This window comes from Lathyrus oleraceus, chromosome 7, assembly GCF_024323335.1.
Source record: "Lathyrus oleraceus cultivar Zhongwan6 chromosome 7, CAAS_Psat_ZW6_1.0, whole genome shotgun sequence".
NCBI classification, from domain to species: Eukaryota; Viridiplantae; Streptophyta; class Magnoliopsida; order Fabales; family Fabaceae; genus Lathyrus; species Lathyrus oleraceus.
Genome location: NC_066585.1, coordinates 264,207,673 through 264,218,983, shown reverse-complemented (window position 1 = coordinate 264,218,983; position 11,311 = coordinate 264,207,673). Strand labels below are relative to the sequence as shown.

At 35.6% G+C, this 11,311-nt stretch overlaps 1 protein-coding gene across 1 annotated transcript; it reads left to right on the top strand.

Moving 5' to 3' along the window:
• Nucleotides 1-296: 296 nt before the first annotated feature.
• On the top strand, nt 297-5,462 carry LOC127105131 (uncharacterized). The gene is made up of 10 exons (XM_051042293.1): nt 297-1,170; nt 1,258-1,379; nt 1,533-1,595; nt 1,696-1,782; nt 1,918-2,083; nt 2,408-2,597; nt 2,792-3,642; nt 4,193-4,777; nt 4,878-4,943; nt 5,111-5,462. Exons 1-10 carry the CDS (start codon nt 667-669, stop codon nt 5,225-5,227), a joined length of 2,751 nt encoding a protein of 916 aa, XP_050898250.1. The 5' UTR covers nt 297-666; the 3' UTR covers nt 5,228-5,462.
• Nucleotides 5,463-11,311: the final 5,849 nt, after the last annotated feature.

The following is an 11,311-nucleotide window of genomic DNA, read 5'->3' as shown; positions in this document are numbered from 1 at the left end:
CGTTTTCAGTTGTAAATAAAATTAATGGCATCTGTGTAGTTAGCCACCTAGCTACCATTGACAAAACCAGCATGATACGAAACTCATACGATTTTCTTTTAATATTCACATAGTCAAAAGCTTAGAAAATCAGAGCCATCGATTGACATCCCTTTCTGAAAATCCAACGATGAATATCTACTCAGTAGTAGTTGCAGCATCGTGTCAAGTTAGTGGAATCTAATCCCATTCCTAGTCATACTCACGAATCTTAATGCCGTTTCTTTACTAATGCTAACCAACAACCACACAATTTTTCTTACTGATTCCACCTAAATATCAATCTAATCATTAAATATAACATCAATATTGTGAACAAAATTCAGTCGCATGAAGATTAATCTTTGCAGTTACACGCACAGAATATAATCATTCAGAGATATAATATTTTTTAAAAAACATGTGAAGAGGTAGTTATATAGAATCTGAGAATCTCAGTAAGGTTGTCCATACCATATATCATATGATACTGTCCCACAAACATACCCTTCTCAAATCATTCCTTCATTACAAAACAATCACCAACTTTGTCCTTAGGAAAACATACAAAATCCTAATATCTAGGACTTTCTGTTTCATCTCTGTGTCTCTTTTTACAGGATCCTCCCATGCTACTACCATAGTATCATGTCAATGTTTCATTTGATATATGGTATATGGTTAGTCCTGTCTATGAGATTTTGTGTACTTGATGTTTCCACTTCATGTTGTCCGTATCGGTTTTTTCGACAAAACAATCGAAAATTCGAGCAGAAAACTGATAAGTTTTGGAAGTTTAGTGAAATAGATGATACATGGATTGAAGTCAAACTACCATGTGATTTGGTTCCTTGTGTTGATAGTGAAGTGAATAAAAGGGAAGAAAGGTTGGAACAAGAAGATGAATTGGATGAGAAAAAGATGAGTTTGGAAGTGATTCTTCCTTTGAGAAAGAGAATTTGTTTGACAAAAATGTCTGATACCTCTGTTTGGATCATTGGTGAAAGTGGATTTATCTATGAGAGGTTTTGGAATGGACTTGAGTGGGTGATTGCTCCTCATGATTTACCTATATCACAAGGACATGCAGTTGCGGTTTTTATCATTTCTCAGAAATTTTTTGCTCTATCTGATTCAGGAAATTTGTATCAGGTTACAACTATCTTATACATAAGCACTTATATGATAAGCGCTTTTGATATTTTGACTAACTAGTATGTTTTTTGTTTTGTTTGGCAGATGCATGTGCAGCTTGGTGAAACCTCACAACCAGTTTGGATTGAATTCACACATACACTAGATCAAATCTCGGATACTGATTTGATAGTCATAAAATCTGGTGCAGTGTCAGATGATAGGAAGTGAGTACCCATTCGGTAAATTCAACGACTTAGATCATTACTTACCGATCAATTCTGGTTCCACTATGGAACAAGATGTGATTGAATTCCATCATTGATGAAACCTGTTGATCTCTCTTAATGCCTAGTATGTGTTTGTTGATTTGCCTACAGGAGAGGTTATTTCTGTACAAAGAAAGGAACATTGATAGAGCTAGCAGAAGTTGAGCCTCCAAGGTAAAAATTCAAGTTTTGAAGCAAAGATTCATATTGAAGTTCGATAATACTAAGCAAATATTACTAATCCAGGCCTTATTTTGCCATACATATAGAACAGATGGATAAATCATGGCCAACCAGGTGGAGCAAATGTTGCAGCAATAGCTGATGTTGCTTCTTCGCGAGAAGTAGTTTACACGATAAGGTGTGTATTTGTGTGTGTACGCTAAAAGTGTCTGTGTTGCTTGAAGTATTTTGACTTGCAGATTGAAGATATAGAGAACAAGATTAAAATTTATTGTTCATTTTTAATGTTATAAACTGCCATGTGGTGATGTAGTTCTGCTGGAGATCTTTATGAATATAACAGTAAATCAAAACCGTCATGGAAGAAGCACATATGGCAAGAAAAAAAGGCACAAGTTTCATCTTTGATACCATCTAAGGGGTGCACTTTACATGGATTAATTGGTGATCATTCTGAATCGCTGTTTCTTTTAACCAAGGTACTATAAATATAAGTATCAAAATTGCAAATATAAAGTAAAACTATGATATCAAATAAATCACTTGTGTGTCTTGAGCATATGTAACTTACTACGAAGCACTACACATCGACACCGGTAATAATTTGAGAAAATAGGAAAATTGTGTAACCACATGTATTGGTGTCGTACACGTACCAGCACGTGTTCGACACCAGACTCTTTAATCTGAAGTGTCGGTATTACATAGGTAACTTGATATAATGTAGAATTCAATTTTAATGGAGATATTTAAGAACTTATTGCTATCACCATTTTTTTCTAAAATATTTGATGATTATATAGGAAGGAACTTTAGTGGAGAGAAGATTACATCAAAGGAAGTGGAAATGGATAGTCCATGGAAATCCACCACATCAAAATTTGACATCTATTACACCATCTTTGAGAGATGAATCTAGTGAAACTTCCATTTCTTTATTCTTCACTACTTCTGTTGGATCTGTTTTTGAGTATCAAATTCCAAAACAATTAGGTCAGTTATCTAATTATGCATAACCTATTTAGCTTTATCCATGACAGATATACCTACAAATGAAATAAGATACAGAAAACTATCTTTGTATGTTATTAACTTATTAGAGAACAGTAGACACAATGTCTATAGCAGTGTACCTAAGTTTTATTCTTCAAAATGTTTCTTGATATTGAATTCTCACATGAACACAGGCACTTCTCCAAATAATCAGTTTCCAGGAGGAGAGTGGATAAGTCATCAGCACCCTTTACATGCAAAAGCGGCAAGAGGTAAACCAGGCTTACCATTACATGTTGGAAGGATACTCTTTGTACTAGATGATGGTAGAGTTGCAGAATTACATATAGCAGGACTAGGTGGTGAGAGCGCTGGACCATCAATGCCACAAAACTTTAGAAGAAAAACATCCTCAACCAAATATGTTTGGTCCATATTAGATGCACCAGAGAGTGAAGGATGGAATGCAGAATATTGCACAGAAGAGCGCGGACCGCGGAATTGTATGACAGGTATAAAAGATGAGTCAAAAGACTCGGGAATCACAAGTTCAGTAACAGGTAGGAGAAAGCAAAGCCAAGAACATCATTATTACTTATCTCCAGAAACAGGAAATGAACTTATTAGTTCTTTAGAAGAATACCAATACAATCTTCCTGATGATTGGATTAGTAGTAATTTTCGCCTGCGACTGATGTATGAAGGCAAGTCGTTTTTCTTGGTGACGAGTAATGGTTTGATTTTTGAACATGTTTGTATTGAAAGTGTTTGGATATGGCTGAAACATGATAGCTCTACCGAAATGAATGGTATAGTAGGGAACTATAATGGAAGTTTATTCATGGTTGATACTTTTGGAAGTGTGTTTCTTAGAGAATGGAGTGGAAATGAAATAGCATGGAAGAATTGCACTGATATGAGGAGAGGAAAACATATTGTTGTTGGGGGTCAACCATGGGATAGATTACCAGGTATAGCAAGGAGGGGTACTACTGAAGATTCACTCTTCTTTGTGAGCAAAAATGGAAGATTGATGCAGTTCACGGTAGGTAAACAGATAAATGATGACAAATACTTGCAATGCAAGCTATCTACTTTTTAATTTATTAGAATACTTAAAGAGACAGGGCCTATGAAGCAATAACACCGAACATGACACTGACACCAGAAACACTAAAATTGTGAAGAACTATCTCTCAAGAGCTATTATTAGTCCCTCCCCAAAAAATTGTTTTGATTCATCACATTTCCAAAACTTACACTTTTAGTTTTTGCCATCAATATTCGCTTGTCTTGTGCTAATGTGTTTAATAGATGGGTCATATACGCCAAATGCACTTCTGTTAGACATATCAGCACCATACAAAAGGAAACTAATGGCAGAAACTAAGAATAACTTGGAGGAATGAAATTGGAAGGATCTATACTTATATGTACGAAAAACATATTAAATATTTGAAGTACGAATCAATTAACCAGAAGCAACTCAATTTATTAAAGTTTTCATATTCATCATCATCAAAACTTCATGTATTCATTAATACATGCTAGATGTACCCAGATTGAAAGTTCAAATGCTTACATGTTCTATATAGGTTTACATGAGGAAATTCAAATGGAAGGATTGTAAAAATCCTCCAAATGTCAAAGTTGCAAACATAGTTGATCAGGAACTGTTCAGAGAGAACATAATCTTCGTCACAGGAAGAAACGGACGCTTATACCAATACAACAAAGTAAATGATTTATGGCATGAACATTACCAGTCTCAGCATTTGATTCTTTCAAATTTTCCTGGAACGGTTATAAGACCAATGTCAAAATCACTCACAGGCTCCATCTTCATGCTCTCAAAAGACGGTGGCCTAGTTGAATACAGCTGGAATACATGGAATGAATGGAATTGGATAGAACATGGAACACCTTATAAAGGTGTAAAACTCGTTGGCTCACCTGGTCCTAGCTTTGAAGGGAATCAATTACTTTTGATTGGTTCAGATGGAAGAGTATACCTTAGATATATGGAGAAAAATGCATGGAAGTGGAAGGATTGTGGTTTTCCTACTTTAGGAGATAAAACTATTGAAGCAGACGATAGAGAAGAAGGATTCAATGATGAAGATACTAAAAAAGAGCAGGAGAATCTTGGTGACTTATCAATCTTGAATTGTGATCCTAAGGTAAGTGTTAGTTTGATTAATTATAATTTATACGGACCGAAATCATATTTAATTTTAAAATTAATTTGATGAAATTGAATTGGAATCTTATACAATACAGGTGACATCTACAAGACCAATTCCATTTTCTGCTGATTCTGCTATATTTGAACTTAGAGATGGCAGGGTAAGAACCTTAGTTCACTGTGATTTTCCACTATCTAAAAGAAAATCATAATCAGTTATATTCCCTCTGTCTCATTTCCCCTAATGTGATAAGAAACCATTATCTGTGAGAAACATTACTAATGCTTAGTCGAAATTTATTATAACTAACATAACTACTTGTGGCAGTTGGCAGAGATACAAGTTGGAGAGGGGAAAGAATGGGTTTGGTCAAGGATCATTGGTACTCCAAATAGTTTATGCATACAAAATTATTGGATTACAGTGGCATCATCACCATCATGAAATTGTGTACAATCTCTTATAAGAAAATGATGAGCCAGAAAAACTTGATGACTTGATGACTTGATGTACAGCATAGATAGTGTAGTGACTTTTATGCTAACAAAGAAGAAAGAAAAGTACTAGTTATAGCTACAACAGGATGGAGCTGTGCCATCTCTTCACATGTAAAAATATGTATAAACAAGTTGAAGCTACAGCAACATATATGAATAAGAATATGTCCTCTTCATAATCATGATATAGATGTTTTATGAGATCATAGATGTTGGACCTTTTTCTTTTGTTATTAAACCCCTAGTTCTTAGGGTTGGGTTTTATTAATCCGGAGTTTTGTCGAGATAAATAAAATCTGATTATTGAGTGTTTTATTTATGATTTAAATTTGCATTCTCTTAAACAATTTGTCTTTATAATATTTAAGAAAATTGAGACTCTTTACAATAGCAATGAATTGACTCTTCTTCAACTATCCATCTTACTATACGACCATTCACTATGCCAAATAAGGGAAAAGAGGACGCTTTTTTTGGCCTATAACAGCGCTTTAAAGTGCCCTCTAATCTGGCGCTGGCATAGGTAAAGACAGCGCCTTTTTTTCCTGGTGAAAGCGCTGTCTAAAGTGGCTCTTTAAGCCCTTTAAGGGCCACTTTAGAGGGCGCTTTTTAAAGAAAGCGCCCTCTAAAGTGGAAACATTTCAGGGTTTAGTGGGCGCTTTTACTGGAAAGTGCCCTCTAAAGTGGAAACTTTTAAGGGTTTAGAGGGCGCTTTTACTGGAAAGCGCCCTCTAAAGTGGAAATTTAAAGGGTTTAGAGGGCGTTTATTTTGGGAAGCGCCATCTAAAGTGGGTGGTTATTTAAATTTTTTTTTTTAAAAAGCGCTATATTTTTTTATTTATTTTAGACAACCTGTATATTGAAGCAGTACACCCAAAACTGTATAATTTGAAGCCCTTTTTCACACATTGCATTCAACAAGCCTTATATACAACAATCCATACATATACAACAATCCACTGATATATAATCGTTTAACTTCTAAAGATTCTAAATATACAACCAATTCATAACTTAAAAAGAAATAAAACTAAGTAGCAAAAGCATCTCTGAGATGTATGTTTTTTTTGCTAGCAGCAGTCTTCTTAGCAACAACCTCTTTTTGTTCAATATCAATAGCATGAACCTAAAATATCATAAAATTAGTTAGGTGATGTATAAGATCAAGAATTAACATTTTCTATGCATAAATATCATATAATTGTGTTATACCTTTTTTTGCTATGCAACTGACTCGATTTGCTGCGTAATCCCCTTATATTTTTGGTCCCTTATCTTTTGAAGATAGAATTGATATTTGTTTAGATGGACATATTCCATTGTCGTAGAGGGATACTTTCAAATATCCAGCATCATCATCTACGCGAATGAGGCTTGACGACAATGGAACATCTCCATCTAAACAAATATCAATTGATACTTTCAAGTATCCCTTGCCCCTTGCACGAATGATTGACTTCATAATAGTCATTTTACCTGTAATAAAGAAAACAATTAAAATCAGATGACAAATGTAAAAACAATTAAAATCATAAAAGTCATTTTACCTGTAATAAAGAAAACAATTAAAATCATTTGACCTGTACCTTTTTCACTAAGTTCTCTTTCTTTTCTTGGTTGGAATATGTTCTACATGTCTCTTAACAACACGGACGGTTGGATTGATCCAAATACCCTCATTATGATCATTTCTAATATATGAATCATTTGATATAATATTCTCATCTTGATCATTTCTGGTAAACGATTCAATCTCAACATCAATATCACCTTGATCTCCAGTGTTTTCATCAATTACTTTGTTGGAAAAAAGAACTATAAACCATTTCGTACTTTTCGGATCATTGACATAGAACACTTGTCTAGCTTGAGAGGCTAGAATAAAAGACTCATCTTTGTATCCCACCCTATTAAGATCCACTTGCAAAAATCCTGACTTATCCATTCGAATTCCGTTATTATTTTCAACCCACTTGCAACCAAATATAGGAATCTGAAACTTCTCATAATCAAACACCCAAATGCGCTCGATAACACCAAAATACGACAGATTTGCAAATTTGGGGTTTAAATCCTTCACACTTGATATGTGCATTGCTTCAGCTACCACGGTGACACCACTATTCTGCATAGTACTTTTATCATCTTGTTCTTTGGTATAAAATGTGTATCCATTAATCGCGTATGCGCTATAAGAAAAAACATGGAAATTTGGACCATATGCTAAGCATCTCAACCTTTCTGTTATTGAAGCGGGATCTGAATAATACTTTGAATAAATATGATCCTTAAACCAAGGTATAAAACATCGATTGTGCTCTCGTACTATCCAATTTTCATTTCTATTGGGATTTAAACCTCGGAGAACATCCTTGTGAATTTCAACATACGGCTCAACCTCATTCTCATTGTGCAGAACATACAAATGCACTTGATCCCGTTCGACCCTTGATACTGCCACGATTTTATTTCCAATTAGATTTTTTCCTTCTTTCTTTTCGACAAGCTGAGACTTGGGGAGTCCGATTGACTGAACATTAGACAAATATTCAGTACAAAACTCAATCGCTTCTTCAACAATGTATCTTTCAACCATACAACCTTCTGGTCGACTTCGGTTCTTCACGTACCCTTTTAATATTTTCATATAACGTTCAACAGGGTACATCTATCTCATATAAGCTGGTCCACACAATTGTGTCTCTTTCACAAGATGAACAACTAGATGTACCATTATGTCAAAAAATGATGGAGGAAAAAACATTTCAAGCTCACACAAAGTAATAACGATTTCTTTTTGCAACATTGGTAAGATCGCAGGATTGATCACCTTACTGCAAATTGACTTGAAGAAAGAACACAACTTAGTTATAGAGCTTCTTACTTTTTCTGGAAGAATAGAACGTATACTTATTGGGAGAAAATGTTCCATTATAACATGGCAATCATGGGTCTTTAAACTCTTTAACTTGAGGTCTTTCATAGACACAAGTCTTCTAATATCTGAAGAGTACCCTTCTGGAACTTTAACTTCACTTATAAACTTACACAATGTTTTTTTCTCCTTTCTAGATGGAGTATAAGCAGCAGGCGGTAGATATGTTCGTTTTCCTTTCTTCAAGGGTCCTAATTCATTTCTTATTCCCATCGCTATCAAGTCCTTTCTTGCCTTAAGGTCATCCTTAGACTTTCCTTGTATATTGAGTAACGTGCCAATAACACTTTCAAATACATTTTTTTCAATATGCATAACATCAAGAAAATGTCTCACATACAAGGACTTCCAATACGGCAATTCAAAAAAAACTGACCTTTTCTTCCACCCACTTTTGACAAGTGTGTGGGCAAAAGGCTTGCCAAACTGAGTATCCAAATCTTTCACCTTTTCAAAAATTTGATCACCCATCAATATAGGTGGAGCTCTGCCTTGTTCTGTCTCTCCATTGAACGCCTTTCTCCATCCACGGTAGTGATGATTTGAATTTAAGAATCTCCGATGACCGAGAAAGACATTCTTCTGACCAAACTCCAAGCGCTTCCAATCTGTTTTATCTTCACAAATAGGACACGCACATTGACCTTTTATGCTATACCCTGATAGATTTCCGTATGCTGGAAAATCATTAATTGTGCCAAACAACATCGCCCTCAAGTTGAAACTTTCTTTCCTATATCCATCATAAACCTCCACACCGGTCTCCCACAAAATCTTTAAATCTTCGATTAAGGGCTTCAAGTACACGTCTATGTCATTCCCTGGTTGTTTAGGTCCAGAAATCAACATAGACAACATCATGTACTTACGCTTCATACATAGCCATGGAGGTAGGTTATAAATCATAATAATCACATGCCATGTACTGTGTGAGATACTCTGGATACCGTGTGGGTTCATTCCATCAGTAGATAATGCCAAGCGAAGGTTTCTTGATTCTTCTCCAAATTCAGGATAATCATTATCAATTTTCAACCACTGTGGTGAATCTGCCAGATGTCGATACTTTCCATTTATAATTCTTTCATCTGCATGCCAGGTCAAGTATCTTGAATCGGTTTCACTACGAAACATGCGTCTAAATCTCGGAATAACAGGAAAATACCACAAGACTTTTGCTGGAGACAACTTGTTCTTATATCGCGAGACACCGCATTTAGGACACTCATTTAACGATGCATACTCATTTCGAAACAAAACGCAATCGTTTGGACATGCATGTATCTTATCATAGCTCATGCCAATAGAGCACAACATCTTTTTGGTCTCATATGTTCGATTAGGAAGAACATTATCCTCAGGAAGCATATCTTTCAAAAGGGCTAATAACTCTGTGAAACTTTTATCCGACCATCCATTGCCCGCCTTTAAGTTGTACAACTTTAATACCGCAGACAATCTTGTGAATTTAGTGCAACCATCATACAAAGGTTTCTCTGCATCACTTACCAACCTCTCAAACATTTCGGGACAATCCTTAAGATCTCCTTCAAGTGCTTCTGCAATCTCTTCAACTCGATCAAAATCGTATGTATCTGCGCCACTATAGTTTGAGGCATAGGTCGTACTATCCCCCGGTTCAACATTCTCATTACTTTTCTCACCATGCAAATTCCAACATGTATAACTTCGATCAATTCCATGCCTCATTAGATGCGATGTCAACTGAACTGCGTCAACCCGTTTCCCATAACAACAACCCAAGCAAGGACATATCATTCTACTGGGGTCTTCGGCGTGCGCAACGGCAAACTTAACGAATTCTGATACCCCATTCTCGTACTCTCTCGACAATCGATTGGAAGACATCCATGTATTATCCATTACTAATTAGAATAAACAAAAAACAATTTCAGAAGAGAAACCAATTTCAGAAGATACTCTGTGCAGGGCATTCATGTCTCCATTTACTCTATCAAATAACATCCATACCTAAACTTCTTAAGTTACTAGCTACGCTATGTACTGGTTGGCTGTTAATGAAGAATTCAAACACATTCGGACCTAGGTTTCTAATGATACTGGTGTTGACACAAAATCAGATGTTCATAGGTCGTATAACCCTAACTACTGGGTAATGTAGTCCCATTGCATGCGCTATCATGGTCACTAAAAACCAACCGTCAATTACCTAATAAACACAAACTATTTAAATGACTATGAATATTGAAACTTTACAGGTCGAAACAAACGTAGCATAGACAACAATAACATAAAACTGAAATGGGGCAAAGCTAAAACAAAGCAATAGTGCAAGTAATAATGTATGCATCGTGTACCTTTGATTGGTAGAAGGAGGAAATGTCGTAGATCTAACAGAGGTGGAAGGAGAACGCCTTAGAACCCTAACGTGAAAAAGAACGAAAATAACAGAGAGTGAAATAACAAAACGTGCAGTATGTTATAATTTTAATGTTTACTAAAGGGGACCTTAGAGGGCGCTTGTGGAAAAAAAGCGCCCTCTAAAGGGGGCCTAAGAGGGTGCTTATGGAAGCGCTCTCTAAGGCTTTCCAGAAGCGCTTTATAAACTGGAAATGCACATGGACTTATAACAGCGCTTTATTAAAAGCGCCCTCTAAGGGTAACCTTAGAGGGCGCTTTCTAAAAAGCGCCATGTATTATTGTCCCTCTATCTCCTCCTTATTTTTTCGCTTCACCTTAGAGGGCGCTTTATTACAAAAGCACCCTCTAAAGTGCGCTGTCTATTGCTCCTTATTTTTTCGCTTCACTTTAGAGAGCGCTTTTGTAATAAAGCGCCCTCTAAGGTGCGCTGTCTATTCCAGTTTTTGGCGTAGTGATTATTAACTTTGCTATAATGTTGTACAATATAAGAGTCATTGTCAGTTCTGATTGCTGCATATTTTGTCCATAACTCATACAGTGCAGTATAGATGCGGCATGATCTCAATAAGAAAACATGTTATACTATAAAGATTATGATATTTTTATGCACTCTTGCCTCCTCTACATTAAAAAAATACAACAATCATGACTAAATTTTAAACTAATTGATTTAAGAATTAATAAGGAAGACTT

Excerpts from the sequence above, each read along its gene's own strand:
- LOC127105131 (XM_051042293.1), top strand. The coding sequence starts at position 667 with ATGTCAATGTTTCATTTGATATATGGTATATGGTTAGTCCTGTCTATG. Across the intron at positions 1,380-1,532 it reads GCAGTGTCAGATGATAGGAA|GAGAGGTTATTTCTGTACAA; the intron begins GTGAGTACCCAT and ends ATTTGCCTACAG. Across the intron at positions 1,783-1,917 it reads GAAGTAGTTTACACGATAAG|TTCTGCTGGAGATCTTTATG; the intron begins GTGTGTATTTGT and ends GTGGTGATGTAG.